This window comes from Orcinus orca, chromosome 18, assembly GCF_937001465.1.
Source record: "Orcinus orca chromosome 18, mOrcOrc1.1, whole genome shotgun sequence".
Taxonomy (NCBI): Eukaryota; Metazoa; Chordata; class Mammalia; order Artiodactyla; family Delphinidae; genus Orcinus; species Orcinus orca.
The window spans coordinates 11093679-11117556 of record NC_064576.1 but is presented as its reverse complement, the minus strand read 5'-3'; the positions used below and the strand labels follow the sequence as shown (position 1 = coordinate 11117556).

Sequence of the window (23878 nt, the reverse complement as noted above, 5' to 3'; positions counted from 1 at the left end):
ATAAACTAATATTACATGTCATTACTTAACACCAAGCATTGGATGGTGACTACATATTTTGTATGTTGTTAATGCTAATAATTTCTTTCTATATAGTATTTTACTTTGTTTAAGCCAATTAATGTCCATTTGTAGTTAAGAATATGCTTGAATTTCACTTATTTTTCTTTGCACGGGAGTGGGCTGGGTTCAACCAATCTGCTTTAGGCTATTGAAAAGCTGAGTTAGGTCTTGGTATAAAAAAAAGAAAGAAAAAAGAAAAATTAGTATGTTGTTTTCTTTTATATAACAGAATTGATATTTATTAATTTTCTATTTGTTTATATTAAGATATATATAATTAAGACTTAACATAAATGGTTATGGCTGGAGTTATGTAAAAATAAATATGCTGTGACTGGCAGTCGAATTTCATTTTTAGTTGCCTTTTTTTTTCTTTTATAGCTTTTCACCTCTGGTTCCTACATCTGGATTGTAGCCATAAGTGGACTTGTAAGTGTGATTCCCCCCTCCCCCAATTCCCCCTCTTTTCTGAACAAACTTTAGGAAAAATGTCATATTTAGATCATGGGTCATATTCAGGTGTCAGATTGCATCTCAGAGCTACCTTAGTGATGAAAAAGCCAGTTGCATGGATAATTGAGATGAAAGAAGCCAGTTTGTCTCAGTTTTCAAGGTAATTTTAATGAAAGTTTTAGCTGAGTTTGTCAGTGTTATTTTTAAATTACTTAGTAGTTGAACTCATAGTAGGACAAAATGGCAGAAAAAGAAAATGAAGAAGTTGGATTTACCAAAATTAGTGAGAGATATTCTGCTTGTTTTGGAAAGAGACATGGTCATGCAAGGGGAAAAATAAGGTTAAGTGGAAAGTCAGGTGGATTGGAACTGATGGAAGATTCATCAGGGTGTGTGGCCAGAGAAGGAAGAGGGCGGCGTCTCCTCTGTGTGCCAGACCGCCTTCATCTTCCCCATCCCCACCCTGCTGTATTGTATTTTATTTTATTTTAATAAGCATATAAGTTTATTTTAATAAACTCTATGAGGTATTGAAAGTGAATCTAAAGCATGAAATTGAGCTTTATTTTTCATCCATGGCTTAAATTTGAACTCCCAAATTTATCTAAAAATAAGTTTATAACTAGTATATGTGAAATACAGTTTTCAATTTCTTTCTTGGAAAAGTCTAAGAAAATTACAGACTGGATTTATAGTAACATGTATAACATCAAAGGGAAAGGATTTGGAAATAACTGCATTCCACTGCAGACATTTTAAGTAAGTTATCACTACTTATTCTTGTTTCCTGGGTGAATGGTATTTTGAGACACTGGGTCATTACTTTAAGCCTGCTCACTTCTTTCCTTCCTTTATGCTGTCTGTTTTATTCCTTTTCTATGTTTATTCTTTTCATATACAACTTAATCCTTCACTCCTCACAACATCCAGCCAGAATTCTGGGGATTGAAGTCACTTTGTTTCCCCCTCCCTAAACATTTTTCTCAGATGCCCAGATTTGCTTCAGGAACACAGAGCTGAACTCCATTGTGGGGTCTTCAAGCCATCTGAGCCACCTGGTATTCTTAAGACTTGTAGTGATCTAAAGGACAGCCTGGGGTCATACTAATCCTGTGGGGCACAGTGGCCAGGCTCTGCCCAGTCTAATCTCATCCCCACTTGAACTGCCAGCTTGATTGGCAGGTACTTAACCAGCCTGCAGACAATAGGTAGTTCATTGCTTTCATAATGAAAGCAGCATGAGAATTCACTCTTTTGTTCATGATAAAGTTCTGTTTCTCTTAGCAGTGATAATCTTGAGCCCTTTTTTGGATATTTTCCTAAAGCATTCAAAAATTTGAAAAGTACCTTATTGTGTTATATTTCATTGTGTTAGTTTACTGTTAATTGATTTGCTCACATTATCTGAACCCCTCTTTAATAACTCATTATGTGACTCGTTTGTTTTAAGGCATCCCATTTTCTTTCTTTATTCTGTTTTCAGATTCCTGGTTTTAAAATAAGTTCTTGCTGTCACCTCAGAAAGTTTCACTTTGTGACATTCGGTGCTCTAGAATTGGAGGTTGCATTTTTCATCTCTTTCTAGTCTTTTTAAAATCTAAAGTATGTGTGTTGTGATCAGTCTTTTCTCGTACAGATGCTTAACAGGTGGTAAGGTGCTTGATTTAATTTTTTAAAGGATCAGAAGTTTAACAAATGTTTAACATTAAAATTCTTAGTTTCAGAAGAGTGAATAGAATTGCTCAGTACTTGAAATATAATCCCCAGATGAATGTAGCTAGCATTTGAATAATCCCACTATTAGTAAACCCCTTTGAGCCAATTGAATCTTCACTTTATAGTAACTAATTCAACTAATATTACTGACCTCCTACCATTACACAAATCTGATAAATCTTCATATCAGCCTTGTTCTTTACTATTATTCCACCATAGTTAGATGATACTATGTTTACTTAAGATGATTAATATCAGGGATAATTACACCAGTTTTCCTTCATGCTATACCATAGATGTTAGTGCTTGTTTTGAATTTAATGAATATTTTGTTTCTGACTTTTTCCAGAAAAATCATACATTTGTTATGAAATATTTAATATAATATGGTATACTTTAGATAAGGATAATTATAAAGGAGGATATTCAAACTATTTGTGAATGTTTGGTTTACACACCACTGATTGAGGGATGGAGATCTGAGATTCACAAAGCCACAGCTTGTCCCAGATGTCTCTTGCTCAACCTGACTTCTCCTCTCCCTGTATTTATCAGGCAACTTCCCTTTTTTTTTGTGGCGGCGGTGGGGGGGGGGGGTTGTTTTTATCCTAAATAAAATACTAAAAAGAAAATAAAACTTTTACTACCAGAAAGAAATGCACAGATGGTTTTCAGTGTTTTGGAGGAATGTTAGAAAACCTGTTGATAAAATAATCACCTTTTAGCTCTGAAACCAGTAGTTCTCCTAACATACTATATGTAGTAAGGAAGTAATTTTATTTCAATCTGTGTTTTTAAGAGAAAGAGCTTTTTTTTATAAAAAGACATTTGTATAAACCTAAGTCATGTGTTATCTGCTGTCATAGAAACCAAAACCTTTACTCATGCTCTTCTGAAAAGCTGCCAGTTTTGGGTTTATTTTATTTAGTTATTGGTGGATTTATTTTGCTTAGGCTGCTTTTTCTCTCTCCTTGTGTTACCCATTCTTTCATGATTAGAAATGTTTCTGAATACATAGCTTAAAAATATCCCGCTGACTAAAAGAGGAGGAGGAGATAAATTATATCAGGACAGTATTTTGCTAGGTGGGAGTGCACTTTCTGTCTTCAGTGATGTCACAGAAAAGAATAAGGACTAAATATTTTTCCTGGGTGGAGGGGGGTTGGGGAAGTGTGTTTAGCTTATGAGGAGCAATAATGAGTTAATTTGACTAGGACAGCTGTCTCTCCACAGTCCTGTTCTGTGATCCCTCAGGGATTCCAGCTGCTGCCAGAAAGGATAAGGGTCGTTCGGTTTACGTAAAGATTAAGATTACAGTAAGTCTCCTACATACGAACCTTCAAGTTGCGAACCTTCAAAGATGGCAGTGCGCGTTCACATGTCCAGTCAAGTTAGTTCACATGTCTGGCGTAGATTGTCACGTGCGTGCATCCTCTACAAGTGGTTGTGCTTTTGTGTCCTTTACGGTACTGTGTAGAGTACAGCACCGTACTCTATACAGTATCTGTACAGTAGTACAGAATCTTTATTTCAAGCCCAGGATGTCAGGAAGCAAGCGTAAAAGCAGTGGTGATGTAGCCGGTACTTGCCTGTCCACTCGATGCCAGCGCCTGGATGCCAGCTGTTGTACTGTACTACTGTACTTTTCAAGGTACTGTACTGTAAGACTAAAAATGTTTTCTTTATTTTTTGTGTTTTTTTTTCATGTATTATTTGTGTGAAGAGTATTATAAACCTATTACAGTACAGTACTGTATAGCCGATTGTGTTAGTTGGGTACCTAGGCTAATTTTGTTGGACTTACAAACAAATTGGATTTATGAATGTGCTCTCGGAACAGAACTCGTTTGTATGTAGGGGACTTAACTGTATTCACACGTACCATTGATACATGTTTTAATGTTGCGTTGTTCTTCCTTTGACAATTCTGGCTTCTAACACCAACATTTTTTTTTTTGGCTGCATTGGGTCTTCGTTGCTGCGCACAGTCTTTCTCTAGCGTGGCAAGCGGGGGCTGCTCTTCGTTGCGGTGGCTTCTCTTGTTGCAGAGCACAGGCTCTAGGCGCGTGGGCTTCAGTAGTTGTGGCTCGCGGGCTCTAGAGCTCAGCTCAGTAGTTGTGGTGCATGGGCTTAGTTGCTCTGCAGCATGTGGGATCTTCCCAGACCAGGGCTCAAACCCGTGTCCCCTGCATTGGCAGGCGGATTCTTCCCAACACCAACATTTTTTTTTTTTTTTTTTTTTTTTTTTTGCGGTACGTGGGCCTCTCACTGCTGTGGCCTCTCCCGTTGCGGAGCACAGGCTCCGGACGCGCAGGCTCAGCAGACATGGCCCACGGGCCCAGCCGCTCCGCGGCATGTGGGGTCCTCCCAGACTGGGGCACGAACCCGCGTCCCCTGCATCGGCAGGTGGACTCTCAACCACTGCGCCACCAGGGAAGCCCCCAACACCAACATTTAATATCTAAACTACGACTGTTTTCATGAAAGTTTGCAAAATTGTAATTGGAAAGCTTGGCTATTGTAGCCAAGTGAAATATTTCAGTGTAAGTGAGTGCTTGAAAATGTTAGTATACACCTACTTTCATCATATTCGCACCTCATGTCTAACTACTCTTCTTCACGTCTTTGGTGAGAGACCTTCAAAAATTGAGGCCACTCTATATGTTCATAGTTCCTCCAGTCTTGTTACACATTAATACTTTTTTTTTCCTTAAAGAAAATATTGCTTTCTTATCGAACTTTATTTAAGGTCTTTTGTGGTTCTGCAGAAAGTCTTCAGGCCCTCCGTATCCTTGCACTTCTTCATTTTCTGCCATCTTATGAATCATAGTTATGAGTCATTACCCCTGGGATGTACCCTAATTCTCAAAAGCTGATGTCTCGGGCCTGAGCTGATTCTAGCACGATTAAAGTAGGAGCCTGCTTTTGCCAGTTTTTCTCTTTTTACAGTTCACATATTTATCACCATTTGGTCCTCTTTCAAGCTGTTCCGCAACAGATGAACAGACAGGCCTGTACTTCTCAGACTCCAGGCTTCTCCCCTTCAACCTGTCCATTTACCATCTAGTCATTTCCTGCATTTGTTACCTGTTCTGTACAGTATGTCAGACTTTGATTATCTTGTGATCAAGCAACCTTAGTGTGAAAGAAAATCTGTCCTACTCAGTAACAAGATTAGAAACATAGATTCACACCAGATTCGTTAGGACTTTGGATGTGGTCTGAGTTTGTATTTTTATCTGTAGGCAGTGAGGATCTTTAAAGCTTTTCAAACAAAAAACTTCACGATGGTGCAAGATTATAGAAGTCTTATTAGAGTTTGTAAGTCAAAGAAGGGGGGAAGGAGAGAGTTGAGCAACCTTGAAGGAGTCAGGATGGCTCATTTGTGATTTGTCCGTCTGTCTTCCCCCAACAAGAGTTTTAAAGACAAAAAAAAATAAAACATTGTCTTATGGTAACTGTAAAAGAAAAAGCATCAAACAGACCCTTATGTTGATGGGCTTTCCAAGTCATGGTATATCATCAAGGAGAAAGCTTATGGAATTAGCATAATCTGCTATGGAAATCAGAACTTCTTTGGAGTAAGTTTTCGAATCCTGACCTGCATCTCGGGTGAACGAGGATGGGGAGTTGGGTCCTCTGAGCCTTGCCCTGCTTTTCATGTCTTTCTCTGCTCTTCATGCTTCCTTTTCTTCTTCCTTATTCTTGCTTCCCTTAGATTTCTTTTCCCAATTCACCAAAAGAAGGGTACAGTGTAGCAGGTCAGGTAACTCATCTGATGCCCAAGGTTTTCAGTTGAACTTCAGGGACTAAGATGATTTTCTAGCAGTTCATTGAAAATGAGGGCAGGGCTTCCCTGGTGGCGCAGTGGTTAAGAGTCCGCCTGCCAATGCAGGGGACACAGGTTTGAGCCCTGCTCCAGGAAGATCCCACGTGCCTCAGAGCAACTAAGCCCGTGCGCCACAATTACCGAGCCTGTGCTCTAGAGCCCGTGGGCCACAACTACCGAGCCCACGCACCACAACTACTGAAACCTGTGCACCTAGAGCCCGTGCTCCGCAACAAGAGAAGCCACTGCAATGAAGAGTAGCCCCTGCTCGCCACGACTAGAGAAAGCCTGCACGCAGCAACGAAGACCCAACGCAGCCAAAAATAAATAAATAAATTTATAAAAAGAAAAAGAAAATGAGGACAGAAGCTGCAGAGGGAGGTCCAGGCTGGTTAGAGCTGTGAGGTGGGTTGGGCTTGTGAAAGAACCTAGTGTAGAAGTGGAAGATGACAGTGGATCCTTAAGAAACAGCCATATTTGGAGGGTGCTTTCACCTTCTTATATAACACAGTAGCGTGTACTGCCTCACTAGGTTCTTGACACTCTCTCTACGGCAGTGGAGAACCTGGGCTTACCACCTGAAAGATGAGGAGGCTGAAGTTGAGGTTGCACAGCTGATGGATGATAGAGCCAGGACCAAAGGCCAGGTGTTCTGGCAGTTCAGTGGGTTCAGTGCCTTCCACTGCACATTTCAAGGCTCTCATCCATGTCTGTTTCAACCACAAGACACTTAGGTACAAAGCTGTTCTTAGATCTTCCCTTGACGATACCACTAAGATGAGGCCCTGATCATCGTCAACAGAGACACGATTCTGGAGGGAGATCTTGGTCATGAAGAAGTTTTAAAAGTACCCAGAGGTGCTGAAAGACACATATCCACAGCAACTTCCTGCAGCCTTCATTAAAAATGTTGTGGGCCGACCAATATCCAAGAAAACTTTATCCCGTTGGCAGCCTCTGCCTTCTCCCTATTATGAAGAATTCTGTCTATAGCTATACTGTACTTTCTTTTCTAATATCATCAAAGATATTTAACTGGTCCTCCATATGATGGATTAAAAATGCAGCTCAGGGCTTCCCTGGTGGCACAGTGGTTGCGAGTCCGCCTGCCGATGCAGGGGACGCAGGTTCGTGCCCCGGTCTGGGAAGATCCCACATGACGCTGAGCGGCTGGGCCCGTGAGCCATGGCCACTGAGCCTGCGCGTCCAGAGCCTGTGCTCTGCAATGGGAGGGGCCACAACAGTGAGAGGCCTGTGTACCGCAGGAAAAAAAAAAAAAAAATGCAGCTCAAACCTCACCTTCAACAAACTCTTTGTCTTGTGTTTCTGGCATTGTCATGTACAAGAAAACGAAGTAAAGGATGGCTTTGGGAAAGCGTAAAGGATAGTATAAAACATATTGAGCTGGGTCACTACTGCTGCTGGTCAAAGGAAAAAGAAATGGAGATAAGGAAGAGGTTAGCAAGAAAAACAAGCATGCATTTTCATTTTAGATGATTACTGGTAGATTACATGGCAGTTGCCCCACAGAGCATTTTCTCGCAGGGTCTTTACGTTGTTTTCCTATCAGGAGACGGAAAGTCTTGAGTCGGTTTTGATTATCTCTTTAAACTGATTTTTTTTAATAGAAATGTCCAGTGTTCCTTCTTCTTTGCAGCTGATTGTGTTGATATTTTTCCTATATCTTGACTTTAACCTCTGGTAAAGAACTATGGTAAAAATCAGTGCATGAGATTTTGAATATATTCATTATAAACAACAGCATATTATCAGAAAGTCTTACGTTAGTTTATGTTAGCTTGGAATATAAGGTATCAGAAGTTTTTTATTGCTAAAGATTGGTTTTAGTCTCTGAAAATCCCACCTCTTTTATAAGAGGAGAATTATACATCCAGAAATGTCTTAATCTTTCTAGATCTTCACATTTACTTTTTTATGAAAAAATTTTTTCTTTTTTGTTCATTAAAGTGTTACATGCAATAAAATTTACCAATTTGAAGTGTACAGTTTGGTGAATTTGGGTCCTTGTATACAGTTTTGTAACCACCACAATCAGGATAGAAAACAGTCCCGTCACCCTAAACATTTTTTTCATGCTGCTGTGAAGATCTGTGTACACATTTGTGTGTGGACATATGTTTTTACTTCTCTTGGGTAAATGCCTAGGAGTAGAATTGCTAGAATTTATCATATGAAAAATATATGGTACCATATTATTTTACAAAGTGACTGTGCCATTTTGCATTTCCACCGTCAGTGCGTGAGCATTCCAGTTCCTCCGCCTCCTTGCCAGAACTCCGCATTGTCAGTCATTTTAAGTTCAGTCATTCTAGGTGGTGTGTAATTATATCTTGTGGTTTTAATTTGCGTTTCTCTAATGACTAGGGATTTGGGCATCTTTTCCTGTGACTGTTAGCCATTTGTATATCTTCCTTTGTGTTGTGTCTGTTCAAATCTTTCACCCACTTTTTCGTTGGGTTACATTTGTATTATAATTACATCAAAAGAGTTCTTTTTATATTCTGGATATAAGCCCTTTGTTGGATATATTTTGTAAAAATTTTATACCAGTCTGTGGTTTGCCTCTTCGTTTCCTTAACTATGACTTTCAATAAGCAAAAGTTTTAACTTGACTAATTCAGTGTTTCAGTTTTTAACATAGTTTGTGCTTTGGTATCTTAAGAAATATTTGTTAATCTGATGTCACAAACATTTTGTCCTATGTTTTCATCTAGAATTTAATGGTTTTTGCTGTTACCTTTAGGCCTAAGATCCACTTTGAGTATAATATTTGTGAAGTTAAGGGTTGAGATGTATTTTTTTCCATACAGATATCTAGCATTGTTCCATCAACGTTGAAAAGACTCTTTTCTCTTTTGCATATTACCCTAGCACCTTTGTTGAAAGTCCGTTGACCAGTGTGAGTCTGTTTCTTGCCTTTCTTTTCTATCTCAGTGATTTATATGTTTGTTCTCATGCCAGTACCATACTGTTTGAGTACTTTTGAGTATGGTAAGTCTTGAAACCAGGTAACATAAGTATTCCAACTTTGTTCATCTTTTTCAAAACTGGTCAAGCTATTTTAGGAACATTGACTTTCCATATGCCTTTTTAAATCAACTTATAATTTCCTTCAAAAAAGAAAAAATACAGTTAATATTTTGCTTGAGATTGCACTGAAACTATAGATCAGTTAGGAAGGATTGCCATTTTGGTATTTTAAAATATGGCCACAGATTATTTTATACTTCAAGAGATGGAGCTTAATTTCCCTCTTCTAGAGTGTGGGCTATACTTAGCGATTCACTTATAATGAATAGAATATGGCGGGATGGAGTGTGACTCCAAAAGGCTGATGATAAGAGGCACGTTACTTCTATCCTGCTCCCTCTCAGGTCACTCATTCTGGGGGAAGCCAGCTGCCATGTCACAAGGGTACTGAAGCAGCCCTGTGGAGAGGTCTGCATGGCAAAGAATGATGGCATCCTGCCAGCAGTCAGCACTGACTTGCCAGTTGTGTTTCTGAGCCACATTAGAAGCTGGTCCTTCAGCCCCAGTCAGGAGTCCCAGATGAAGGCAGGTAGGCTGACACCTCGACTGCAGCCTCATGAGAGACCTTGAGCTACAGCCACCCAACTAAGCAGTCCCTAGATTTCTGACCCACATAAACTGTACATATAATAAATGCTTATTGTTTTAAGCCACTGAGTTTTGGGTAATTTGTTATTCAGTAATAGATAACTAGTACAACTATTTTAACAATATTGGGTCTTCCAATTCATAAACATAATATGTCTACATTTTTCTAGTAATTCTTTAATTCCCCTTTTTAATTTTTAAATTTTCGATGTACAGGCCCTACACATCTTTCATTAAATGTATTCCTTTTTGTGGGGTTTTGATGCTATTTTAAATGGAGTTATTTTGTTTGCTGCTTGTATATAGAAACGCAGTTGATTTCTGTATATTGCTATTGTATACTGTAGTTTTGCTGAATTTGTTGTTTCTGTGGATTCCTTATGGTTTCCTACATATATGATCAAGTCATCAGGAAATAGGTTTGGTTTATATGTTTTACTTCTTCGTTTCTAATCTGTGCCTTTTATTTTTCTTGCCTATTGCACTAGCTAAGACCTCTAGTATAATGTTAAATAAGAGTGGTGAATAGACATCCTTGCCTTGTTCCTGGTCTTAAAAAAGGATTTCGTTTTTCCCTGTTGAGTCTCTATCTGTAAATGTGTAAGTTGTTCTTGATCTTTACATTCATTTTTAATTTGTTATTTTTAGTCCAATGTAAGAAGCAAATTTTTAACATAAGCCTGTTTTCCCCTCGATTTTAGTTTGTTGAATCAGTTTATGAAAGTGAATATAAGTTTAAAGGGAGGTGGTCTCCTTGTTGAAAGGGAAATTCAAAGGTATTTACATTTTAGCATTTGATTAAGGCTTTTTTCCATGTGCTAGAGACTCTAGCTGTCTCCCAATGTATTTTTTTCCTTCGTAACAGAACCTTCATCTTATTTGAGGCAGCAGGGCCGCCAACTAAAAGATCACATTTTCCAGTCTCCTTTGCATCTAGGTATGGCTATCAGACTAAATCCTGGCATCCTGGCTAATGAGCTGTAAACATACGTATTGGTGGGACTTCTAGGAAGGCTCCTTAAAGTAGCCTTTTGTCCTTTTGTTCTTCCTCATTTTCTTCTCCCCGCTGCCTGGAATGCAGTTAAGATGGTTGGAGCTTTTCTAACCTGAGGGAGAAATAAATTTCTGTTGTATTTAAGCCACTGTTATTTGCAGTTTTCTGCTTTATGCAGTTAACCTAATCCTCTTGACGCATGATTTTCTGAAAGAAAAAGCTTAGAGCAGCTTTCTAAGACAATTTGTTAGGAACAAATAATCTATTATTAGTTTAATTAATTCTGTTAATTAATTCTGTTATTCTTATTCAACTTTTCAAGAATCAGAAGGATACCCAGTGTTTAAATAGATACTTTAAAATAATATTGAAAGAGAAAAGAGGGCTATGGGAAATTCATCTGAATCACTCTTGTACTTGACAAAGAACAAGATAGCAAGACTCTTTCAATAAGTGCTTAAAGCCACATGACTCTGTCACGAAAACAACAGTCATTTCATAATTAATCACAAGTGGCACAAATAACTTGGGGCGTTTCTAACTTGTGTACATACTCTTTGCATAATAAAATGAGTAATTTCCAAAGTTCCTTCCTTCTTTCTTTAGTGTTTTTCAGTGAAGGAGAAGGAACAGGAAAATGTAAGGTTCGTTAGAGCAGGGATTTTCTTTGTTTTGCCTCCTGCTGTATCCCAGTGTTTAGAACACAGCCTGGCACCTTATAGAAGTTCAGTAAAATATGTGTTGAATGAATACGTGAGGCCTCAGTGGGCCTGGTTTCCTCGGGACTTGAGTGAATATGAAGTCTGCATGAAGGGGTCCAGATACAAGGGAACGTTTGTTCCCTCAACTCCTCTTTATCTTGTGACGGCAATGCTCTCCCCCAGGAAAGCAGCCCCTTGTGTTTGTCCTACTGTCCCATTAGATGACAAGTTTCTTGAATGTTGGGACTGTGGTTCACTAGGACCCTGGCAGTGTAGTTTGCCAGGTAGGCTTTTGTTCAGCCACAGGTGACTGGAGAAGGAGATCAACAGAAACCTGAGTGCTGGTGCCAGGTCATGGTTTCTCATCTCCGCTGGCTGTGGTTTCATGCTAACACTAAACAAGACCAGAGGACAGTTGAGGTTTACTCTCTGTAATCAAGGGAGTTTCACATGTTTCCACACAGCAAATTAAATTCTTTATTCCCTTTGGCCTGGACTTTCAACTGCAAGAGGTCCGGAATGCTCTCTGGTTGCTTCACCTCTGGGACCCTTTACCTGGCTGGGGTTCCCAACTCCTGCTGCTTGAATGCTCTGGTTCCAGCTCTCCCTGCCCTTCACAGACACAGCCCGCTTGTTCATTTCCACTGTATCTGAGCATCCTGGCCCTGAGTCCTGGCCTGCCCGAGATCACTGCCACTGCTTCATCCCTTGCCATTGGGCCTCTCAGCTTGATCTTGGGCTTCCGGGCTCTGAGGGCCTGCCAGACCTCTCCCTTAGGATTTCCCCTGGCCTCTTGACACTGCAAATCCCAGCAGGTGGTCTATTTTTAAAGCCTCTTTTTTCACAAACTCTGGGGGTTTCAAGAAAACTATCATTCAGAAGTCCCAGGATAAGAAGGGTTGGTAATGTGATTATCAAATATTTATAGGAAACTAAATTCTTAAAGCTCTTTATATTTTAATCCTTTGTGTGAATACCTGTGTTGACCAAAAAATTAATCAATAGTCAATCTAAGAAAGCATGGAAATTTTTATCTGAGCCAACCCAAGGATTATAACCCAGGAGACAGCCTTTCAGAGAGCTCTGAGAACTTCCGCAGAGAGAAGGGGGAGGCCATACACGACTGTGACGAAGGAGCACATGCAGTCAGGCACACATCTTACTAGAAGGCTCCTGCTATTTGCAAGGAACAGATACCTTAGCTAATGGTCTCAGTGTTTTTCTAAGTATGCAGAGGTGCAGGAAACTAAGTTTACAACAGTTTCTCCTGAAATATCTAACTGTCTTAATATCCAGTTCTGTCAGTTTTCCCAGAGCACAAAGTGCTTCATCCTGAACTTCGCCTTGAAATCCTTTCAGAGTGTGCTGCTTGCTGTAGGTCAGCGACTGCAGTGGCTAATGACTTGATTCTTGGAGAACTGGATGGTGGGCAACTTTGTTTATTCTACAGTCCCTTCCCTTTCAGTCTTAGTATTGACTAAGGTTTGGGAGGCATTTCGTGACCAGTTTTTCCCACTGTGCTTAGGAATGCTCATTCCCAGGTCAGAGGAGGATTTCATTGATAGGCTACTCAGTGCTATTACTGGACTAGGCCCTGTTAACAGTAGCCAAAAGCCTCTGGACCTCCTGTCTCACTAGTCTGTTATGGTCTAGGAAATGGTTCCCTCTTGTTGCTTCTTCCCGTATCCAGAGTCACACTGTTACAATCATTGATCTTATAGGACTGTATGTTTGGTCAGTGGTTTCAAGTCACCTAATCATCATTTATTTTAGCACACATTTGGTAATGCAAAAAAACAATAATCTTGTAAAATAGGCAGAATACAAGTAATATAGCCAGTAAAATTAATAAGGTCATAAGTCAGTATCTAAACTAAGAGCTAAGGTGCAGCCCAGTATCTCCCCAGGTTGTCTGACCAGTCTATTCTGCACCAATCTCTAAGGAAAATGATATGTTGGCATTGTACATAAAGTTCATCTAAGGTGTCTGCGTGTACAAGGCAAGTGGTGGGTCATTGTGACCATTTACAGGATTGAGTAAGGAGTGTTATCATCTGAGGAGTTACATAGTAGCGCCAGAGGGAGAAAGATTGAGCATTGTGGTTGAGCAGGTATTTCTGCCGTAGGGTAGGTCTGGCTAACACATAATGCAGATGCACAGAGCACACTAGAGGAGGTGGAGGAGGACAAAACGGGCAGAGAAAATTTTGTGTTTAAATTTTTCTTTTCTTGCCTTAAAATATGAATTTTAATTTCACCACCTGAAACATTTTACAGTAGCACTTTATTTGTCTGACAGCTTGGGGTCATGCTGGTGTATCAGAGGTGTGGACAGGTGAATTCTACCTTTTTGTCACATGGGAAATATGAACTTAGGACCAAAAAAGTGTGTCTACTGGCACCTTTCCAATTTTCTTTAAAAGAATCTAAGATGACATTTTGGGGGTTTTTTGGACTATTCATTCATTCACGATTCTCCCAGCAGGTGCTCTTCTAGGTGCAGAGGCAAAACAGTGATCAAAACCAACCAAAATTCTTCCCCTTCCAGAGCATACATTCAAATAAGTAACCCTTAGAATAGAACTTTAAGCCAATGAGCACAAAAGCCCTACTTTATCCCCGCCAGAATTTGCAGCCGTGCATTTGTTTATTACTGGGTAGGATGTCCTAATTCTTCATAGGACGTTCCTACTAATATTGAACACATAATTTCATAACTGTATATGTGATGGTGAGGGGATAGATATGGGCAAGAGAATGAAAATCTTCGGCCTTCATCAATTCCCTGAAGGAATCTATGACCAAACCCCCCCCATTAAGAACCCGCCCCCTTACTAAATTGTGAGCTCCTTAAGTACAGGCAACAATTATACATTGTCGTTATTTTTTTCTGTATTTCTTTAAAAGGTATATGATTTCATAAAGCATAAATAACACTGTATTAATGGGTTTATAACGTATATAGGTATAACATAATTAAGACAGAAAAGTAGCACAGTGAATGGGGGTGATGTTAAATGGAATTATACTCTTGAAATTTCCTATATTTTAATTGAAGTAATTCAGTATTAACTCTAAACACATTATGTGTGTATTGTAATCCCTAGAGCAAACACAAGAAAAAAATATGAGATATTGCTAACAAAATTCCATTAAACAAATTAAAATGAAATACTAAGAAATATTTGCTCAACACAAAAGGAAGTAAGAAAAGAGGAACAAAAAGCAAATGAGATAGAACCAAACAGCAAAATTCAACTATGTCCAGGTAAGTATATTAAGTGTGAATAGGTAAACACATTAATCAAAAGGCAGAGATTGTCAGACTGGATTTAAAAGTAAGAAAGTGCTATATGGCGTCTACAAGACACACTTTAAACACAGACACAAAAAGGGTTGAAAAAGAATGAAGAAAGATTAATCATGGAAATAGAAATCTGAAATGGCCATATTAATATAAGACAAAATAGATTTCTATATGAGTATTACTCAGAGCAAAGAGGGATTCTTTATTATGATAAAAGGGGCAGTGTATGTGTGCCTAATGACAGCTTCCAAATACACCAACATTTTCCAAATACATGAAGTTAACACAACTATGGACAAGTGGACAAATTCACAATCGCTTTGAGACTAAAAAATACAAGTGTTTAATTTTTCACCTAATTCAAATCTCACAGTTCTGATTTGATCAATTTTTTTCATATTTCGTTATATTTATAACAACATTTTGCTATCTTCAGCTAAATCAGTGTGATTTTGCTGTTATACAGGTCCATTTTCTATCTTCCTTTCTATCCAGATCTTCAGAAAAGGAATCCTTACTTCCTCGCCTCCAATTCATTATATATTTTTGCCATATTTACTTCCTGTCTCTTTCTTTATTACATATATATATATTTGTTACAGAGAGTGCTGCCCCCGACGCCTCCCCTTCCTTCTTCCCTTATCATCCTGCTGCAGAAGAAACCACATTCCGTGGTTCTGTACTTACTACATGAGTATGTGTCCATAAGCAGTAAATACTAGCATGTTGTGTTTTGAAGTTTTGCAAAAAGATGAATACAATATGTAATACCTTTTTAGAAACATATTAATACATGTACACCGAGTGTATTTAACTGCTGTTTAGTATTTTGTGGGATGAATAAACCACTCTTTAACCATTCCTCTCCTGGGACACTGTTCCCTAGCTGTTACACAGAGCTTTGCAATTGAGAATTTCCTGAAAGATACCTTTGGCGGCTCTGCTGGGTATTGTCAAATTGCTCTCCCCAGTGGTCGGGCCACTTTGCCTTCCCTCAGGACTGTGGGAGAATTCTCAGTTCCCCCTCATCCTCACGAAAACTTGAAACCAGGTTTTTCCATTTTTGCTAATTTTTATTATGTTTAACATTGTTCAGTGAAGATTTGCAGTTCTCTGAAGGCAAGTGAGGATAAACGTCCATTCATGTGCTTGTTGGACATTGGAATTTCCTTTTCTGAAATTGCCTTTTCATCTGCTTTATGAGTTGGGTTGACTGTCTTCTTACAAATGGATAGTTTCTTTATGTTCTGACGCTACCTTTCTTGAGGACAAGAATCCTAAGGACCTTCTCCCAGGCTCTTGTCGTGTTTCCCTTCATTTATGGTAACTTTTGGCCCCCTGTAGCTTTTATTTATTTGTTTGTTTGTTTTTGGCTGCATTGGGTCTTTGTTGCTGTGCACGGGCTTTCTCTAGTTGCGTCGAGCGGGGCTACTCTTCGTTGTGGTGTGCGGGCATGCAGTAGCTTCTCTGGTTGAGGAGCACGGGCTCTAGAACGCAGGCTCAGTAGTTGTGGCGCACGGGCTGAGTTGCTCCACGGCATGTGGGATCTTCCCTGACCAGGGCTCAAACCCGTGTCCCCTGCATTGGCAGGTGGATTCTTATCTACTGCGCCACCAGGGAAGTCCCCCACTGTAGCTTTTAAATTGTAAAGTAGATGAATGTGTGTTTTCTTTTATAGTTTGGGCTTTATGTTTCTTATTTAAAAATCCGTCCTCATCCCAGTGCCAAAAAGATGTTCCTTCTGTATTTTGTGCAGAAAGATTTACAGTTTTATAAATTATATTTGTGTCCTTAATCCATTGGGAATTTATGTGTGGTGTCAGGAAGGGAGAGCTGTTTTGTCTTTATTCTTATGCGTGGCCCGTGTATGTTTTTTCCCGTTTAACGCACCCATTTCTGCTGTGAACCAGGTGCCTTGTACTCGAGTCTTTTTCTCTGCTCTTGCTCTTTACATCGATTTGAGTAGCTCTCCGTAAAGACCACACTGTTTTAATCACTCAGACTTTATAGCATACTTTGAAATCTGATAGGCCTTATTATGTTTCCCAAAAATTATCTTGACTCTTCTGGATCACTTATTCTTTATATTTAAATCTTTTTATTGTGATACATAACACACACCCAACTGTGCGTCAACTATAAATGTTATGAAGCCAAACAAATCACTATGAAGCGGACGCACCCGCAAAACCCTGTGCAGGTCAGAGCACTGCCGGCCCCCGGAGCCCCGGTGCCCCTCCCTTCTGTGACTGCTCTCCTGGGGCACCGCAGATGGTCATCACCGCCATGCTTCGCTTTATGGTTTTTCCACTTGACTGATCCATTTACAAAGTGGGGTCATCATGTATGCAATCTTTTGGGTCCAGCCTCTTTTTCCCAACATTATGTTTCTAAAAATTTAAACCTTAATATTCCATACAAATTTTAGGATTGTTATTTAAGTTCCAACCAAAAAACCCCAAGAGTCTCTTTGGTATTATATTGAATATATATATTAATATGGTGAAAATTGATGTCTTAACAATTTTGCATCTTCCCATTCGTAGATGTGATGTTATGATATCTTTGTTTATTACTAGAGGTTTTTTTTAATGGCCCTTATTATAGTTTTTTGGTTTTCTATAAAGGCCTTATATATTTTTTATTAAATTTATTCCTAAGTATCTCATTGTTTTTGTTGCTGTTGTCTGCTCACAGCTCATTGTTTTTCCTTCCTCTAGGCAGTCAGTATTTGATCTCTGGTTACTTTTGTTGACTTAAAGAAAAGCGCACAACATAAGAGTTGTGAGTTTAAGGTTTATTCAGGGTCTTACTGAGGACTGTAGCCCGGGCCATAGCTCTGAGGAACCGCTCCAAAGAAGTAGGGGAGGCGCCAGTATAATAAATTATGAATTTTTTGGCTGTGAAATACATCTAGTCAAGCATACATCTCAGTCAAAGATTACCGCCGATCAGAAAGAGCAGAATCTCAAGTTAATTTTAGTGCTTTTCTTTGTATGTGAAGGTGCAAGAATCTGGGGTCATTGAAATTCTTCCTGAGATGCGCATCGAGCCCCTAGGGGCGCGTTCGTCTAAAGCACAGAGTGCCTCATCCGGATTTTTCACCCTGAATTCTCCTCAGGGTGCGCTGTCAGCGTGTGACTGCTGTGGGCCGTGACTTACCCTTATATAATGAGCTACGCTCTTTTGTCCTTTTTTGTTCACACTTTTAAGGATTTCTTTCTCTGTTTCACTATAATGGATCTAGATATAAATTTCATTATGTTATCCACCTTGGGACTATTGCGTTTTCAATCTGAGTATCTATATTCTTTATTAATTCTGGAAAACTCAGCTATTATCTGTGGAAATATAGTCCCTTTCTTCCTATATTTCTTCTGTTGTCTTCTTCTGGAAGTTCTGTGAGACATACACGGAAGGCCTCTCTGTCTGTATGAAGTCCACATGTGTAGAGCCCCCGGCCTCCGCTGTTGGCCTGCTCTGCCCACTCCAGAGCCTCTTTGATGCAGGCCCTGCAGAGCTTTTGCCTTCTCCCCGTAGAGAAGGGAGAGGGTAGATGGGGGCTCTGCTGGGTGAGGGGAGGCATTGGAGTTGCTCCTTGCACAGAGTCCTGTGACCCTCCACTTCACTCCCACCTTCACAGTACCTGGTGCCTCTAATCCCTGAGTCCGTGGCGGGGGGGTGGGGGGGGCGGACCCTCTCCCTCATTTGGATTTACCCTTCTCGTATGCTAAGTATTTCTAACTACTCAATGTGTTCCTGGTGCCTCTAATCCCTGAGTCCGTGGCGGGGGGTGGGGGGGGGGTGGGGGGGGGGACCCTCTCCCTCTTTTGGATTTACCCTTCTCATATGCTAATTATTTCTAACTACTCAATGTGTTTTCCATTTTGTTAGTGTGGTTGAGGATTACAGATGCTTTCTAGTTTCAGTGAATGTGAAGTTTGTTTCTGTTTTTGTTTTCTTAGTTGTTTTGTACCATTTTTGAGAGAAGTAGCATAGAAATTATTTGAAACCAAAAGTCCTTTTCCATTCACTCTTCAACCTCCTCCAGTGTGTCTTTTGCTCCTACCACTGCACCAAAACTGTTCTCAATGTTGCCAAATCCAACAGTCATCTTCTTCCTCTCTCTGTCTTACTTGAACTCTGGGCTACATTAGACATAGCTGACTATTCCCTTCTTAAAACACTGCTCTCTTAGCTTCAGTGGTACTAAACTCTCCTAGTTTTTCCTTCTTCTCACTGGCAGCCCCTTCTCAGATTTCTTTACTGGCTTCTACTACTCTGTCCATCCACAAAATGCTGGTGTACCCTGGGTTCAGTCCTAAGTCCTCTTCTTTCCTCTGTAATAACGTCCCCTGCCCTCATTATCTCCTGTAGTCCTGTTGCTTTAAACACAGTCTTATACCACTGACTCCCAAATCTTTATCTCTGCAAACTTTTCTCTTGAGTTCCAGATTTTTATATCCAACAACCCTCTTGATAGCTCCACTAAGATTTCTAATGGATACTCCCAAGCTCATTCCTGCATTGCACTCGCTGTTTTCTCTGCCTGAAACGTTCTTCCTCCAGTTCATCAAATCACTGGCACCTCACTATCCTTAAGAACTCTGCTCAAGTGTCACTTCCACCCGACCTAAAGAAGGTCCTTGCTCCAAGTCACCTTATTTTATTTCCTTCATAGATCTTGTCTGGAATTGTTTTGTGTGTTTGCTTGTTTACTGTCCAATCTCCGTATTGATCACGATTACCTCTGTAAGAGTAGGGCTTTATTTATCTTGTCTTCTGCTATACTTTAAGTGCCTAGAACAGCACCTGGTATATAGCAGATACTCAATAAATTTTTGCCTAATTAGTTAATTTAAGTTTTATTAGTAAAACATAAAACTTTTCTCTTGTTAGACAGAAATTTGTCAAATATGTTCTAATTTGGTGTGAATAACTTATCCTAAGAATCAAATTCACAAAATTAAAGATTTGTCTTTAACAAAGGAATAGCCATTCTCATTTTTACCTAGGAAACCATAGAGACTCCTTAGACTTCTCTTACCATATAAATTGCCTTAAAGATGAAAAATAGCCTTATTCGTAAACAGAATTGTTAATTGCTAACTATTGGCAAGGATTTTAAAATCTAGGAAAAATACTTGCAAATTTTATTAAAACAACTGTATACATTTTAGGTAGTCTTTATTTTCTGATACATGTATTTACATATTTGATATTGATGCTGGGTCACATCATCGAATATCAAAGTTGTTTTCTCTCAGTATCTCTCTCTGATGGCCATCTGCCAATAAGAATAACCACAGAGTTAGTACAGTGTGCAAGTGTTTTGATAATCAAATATTTCATGGGTTTTTTTAAAAGACAACATTGTTTTTTTAAATATTGTACCAGTACTTTGAGTGTTAAATAGCTAGGATTTTGCTGTCTCTTCTAACTTAATAAAAACATATTTGTTTACGGAGTAAATTCAGTTTTTTGTTGGTTTGTGCTGCTTAGTATCCTGCAACCTGGTAGGAGTTCTGGTTATCACCTAACACTACAACAGTGAAGGAAAACACCATCTGAAGTGTTTTGTGGTTATTGATTTCTATGTTAAATATGTTCTTTAACATTTTATGACATTTCAACAATCCAGTTGGACGCTTTTTCTTTTAGATTTCCGGGCTCTGCTACAACAGCAAAATGTTACAAGTTCATGAGGTGCTCTGCGTCCCCAGCTGGATGGCAAAGTTCTGTTCTTGGACACTTGAGCCCATCTTCTCATCTTCAGAACCCACCAGCGAGGCCAGAATCGGGATGGGGGCCACGGTAGACATTCAGAGACAGCAGAGGATGGAGCTGCTGGACCGGCAGCTGATGCTGTCACAGTATGCACAAGTGAGGCGGCAAAGACAACAGCAGGTAAACAATAACCACAATGGAAAATTCAGAAATACTCAGGGGCCTGCGTAAACTTCTCCTTTGAGACTGTATGTGTGGTAGAGTCTACATTTCAGTCCTGTGCATTGTATCATAGATACCTTGACATGTTTCCAAGTGGAATGTAGGTCTCTGATAGTGGCTATTGTTAGTGTTTTCTTTTTAAGGTAAAAAAAGTAACTTGCAGCTGAAAGACTGGTCAGACTGGACATTCTTGCTCCACTTCTATTAGATAAGCATGATTTCTTAGAGAAACACCAAGCCTAGTTAACAAGACGGGATATTTATCTGTTTTTATCATCTTGTAAAAGCCACAGTGTCTTCCTGTTAAAATGCTTATTATTGTGTGCTCTGGACTGAAGAGCAAATGTCAAACTTCTTGATTTTCCTTGGTTGCAATGGAGAATATGAAGGTAAGAAAATTTTCAAGGGAACAACCAACAAGTAGATCAGATAAATGCTCTGTTTTCTTAGCCTTGTCATTAATCGTCAGGAAATACTGAGCATTTATCCACAAAAACCGCTCTATCCAAGCAATCCAACACCACACTGGTCTTTCCCGGGTTACTCTGCGTCAGGCTGAAACCTCATACCTGGTCCTTCTTTGGCACTTCTGTGATCCAGTGCATTGGATTCCTCGTTTCTTGTCTCCATCCCCTTTACCCTCTGGGGTATGAGAGAGAGTTCTGTTCTCTCCTGCCATCTCCCGATCTCCTGCCTGCATTGCGTGTGAGAAGTAGGTCTTCATCGTGTGTGGTCTGGAAAGTGAAATCAGGTGTGATGTCCCTGGACGTCAGTGGAGAGGTGGGTCCCAGAGTTTCTATCTGGGGTGGGAAGAAGACTCGGCCCCTTATCAATGGGCCGAGTCTGCAGGTAAAAGAGAGAAGTGAAGGCTGTTCCCTACAGGTGTATTTGAATTTGAGGTGACTCTGGAACATACAATAAAGGTGCCCCTGATGTAGTTGAACATGGAGGACAGACATCACTCTTGGAGAGGTCAGAGCCGTAGGTGCAGATCATGGATTAAGTGTGTAGGGTTGGGAGGTGAGTCCTGTAGGAGAATCACATCCAGGATGAATGTAGGCTATAGGCTAAGCCTGCATTTAGCAGGAGGAAGAGGTAGATCCTTTGAGGAAACAGAGGAAATAATGAAAAGTATGAGAACTCAGAACAACCGGTGTCCAAAAAACTGAGTAATAATGAGTATAAATATTTTCTGGTAGAATGGACAGTGCTATGAGGGAGAGAAAGAAGTAGTGTATGATCCTGAGGTTTCTGGCTTAGCCAAGGAGAGAGATCAATGACAGCACCATCCCACCAACATCAGAAGAGCAGGCGATGGGAAATACATTGACTGAGGTACCTTCAGGCTACCTGGGGGGAGATTCCCTGGTAGATAGCTGTGGTCTTGTGCTCATGAGCAAAATGAGAGGTTGTGTTTCTGAGGTTGGTGTCCCCAGGCAGACTCTCGTGTGTGAAGTGAATCGGGAATGCCATCAGGATGAGCATCTCTGGGGGGTGGTGGTGAAGGGCAGAGGGAGACTTCGAGCCCCAGTCACAAAGAAGGCCCGAGCTAAGCTTAAGGTGCCCAAGCCCCGGAGTTGCGAGAGACCTTCCGAGTCGTCCCAGATTCAGAAAGGTGTTGGCGCAGGTTGCAGGCGCCTCTCCCCAGGTGCACGCCATCCACAGAGCAGATGTTACTTGAGAACCATCAGGTGCCCGCCCCCCGGCGGCAGGAAGATGGAGCGCTGGTCCTGAAGGAGGGGGAGGATCTGGGTCGCAGACCCGTCCAGAGCATCCGCCCCTCGTGCTGCTTGGATCTTCTTGTTTTACTTAAGTTCTCGGAGCAACACCTCCAAGATTGCAGTGGTGCTTTTTTCCCAGGAGAAACCTTCAAGAGGAAGGTCAGCGGGACAGACTGCATCCCCTTCTGCTGAAGCCGGTCTCGAGGATACACTGATGACCATCTCCGTCGTCTGTTGTCCACTTGAGAGTCCCCGCCCTTGGCTGGAAGGCTTACGTGATGAAGCGACACATGCTGTCATCCCTGTGGGGTCTGGGTCCCCGGTCCCCAAGCACTTCCCAGCTGTGGCTGCTGCACTTGTCTGTTTACTGTAGAAACTGGGTGAGGAAGTACAAGAGATGCCCTCGCAGATCATCCGAGTGCCGCCCATGATCTTCCCTCCCGTTTTTGTGCCCGTGGCCGTAGCTTTTCCTGGTGGTCAGGATTAATTACTCCTGCCGGGATAATGACTCCTTTCCGTGCCTGCCGGTCTTTTTGGCACAAGAGCCCAAACTGGGCAACAGCTGTAACTTAAGATGTAACGGTATTCTTGCTTCGTCCCCGATGGAAGCGTTCCCTTCCTGTGAGCCGAGCTCTGTAAACCACGGAATCCAGAGTTGTGGAACAGGAAGCCCAGATTCCCCAAGTGGGTCACCTTGAGGGAGGATAGTCAGGGCAACTTCTCCTTCCATCCCTTGTTTACAAGAGCCGTGTGTTCCGCCTACTGGGGACACAGCACCCGTGTGAAGGTGGTTGATTTAGGGTCTGTACTGCACACTAGAGCCTCAAGCGCTGTCCTTGGCGGGTACCATCTCCAGGTTGGCGTCTCACTCCCACCTTCACCTGGCTACCCATTGGTCTGGCAAGCTGGTAGCGCCTGGGTCGTGCTGTGTGAGGGTCAGTGTATCCCATGGTCTTGGCACTGCCGCGCCCTCTTTGCTAGAAGCGGGCCTTGTGGTCTGATGTGATGTCATCTGGAGCCCTGGTCGGTACCTCATGCCCTCTGTCAACCCACAGAGGTGGTGCTTAGCGACAGAAAAGGCAGGCAGCCCCATAACCAGAAAAGGTGTCAGTTCCAGGTAAAATGAATTGCTGCCTGTGATAGTCAACGCAGGTCGCCCAAACAGAGTACCACGGACTGGGCAGCTTCAGTAACAAACTTTTCCTCATTGTTCTAGAGGCTAGAAGTCCAAGATCAGGATACCGTCAGGGTTGGTTTCTAGTGAGGACTGTCCTTGGCTCGCAGGCAGCCACCTTCCTGCTGTGTCCTCACATGGCCTTTTCTTGGCGCCTGCGTGTTCCTGGTGGCCCTTCTTATAAGGACACCAGTCCCATTGGATTAGGGAGGGCCCCATCTTTATGACCTCATCTAACCTTAATTACCTGTTTAAAGTCCCTGTCTCCAAATACGGTCACATTGGGGGTTAGGGACTTCAGCCTGTGAGTTTTGGGGGGGCATGTTTCAGTC

At 41.0% G+C, this 23878-nt stretch overlaps 1 protein-coding gene across 3 annotated transcripts in view; it reads left to right on the top strand.

Annotated features, from left to right (window-relative positions):
• Nucleotides 1–23878, top strand: part of UBAC2 (UBA domain containing 2) — a 151269-nt gene that overhangs the window by 92945 nt on the left and 34446 nt on the right. For 2 of the 3 annotated variants that reach the window (XM_004273637.4, XM_049701192.1), the window contains 2 exons: nt 445–492; nt 20364–20609. In XM_004273637.4, coding sequence (XP_004273685.1) covers nt 445–492; nt 20364–20609 — 294 coding nt within the window. The remainder of the gene's footprint in view (nt 1–444; nt 493–20363; nt 20610–23878) is intronic. The other variant, XM_033435189.2, reaches the window with a different exon arrangement.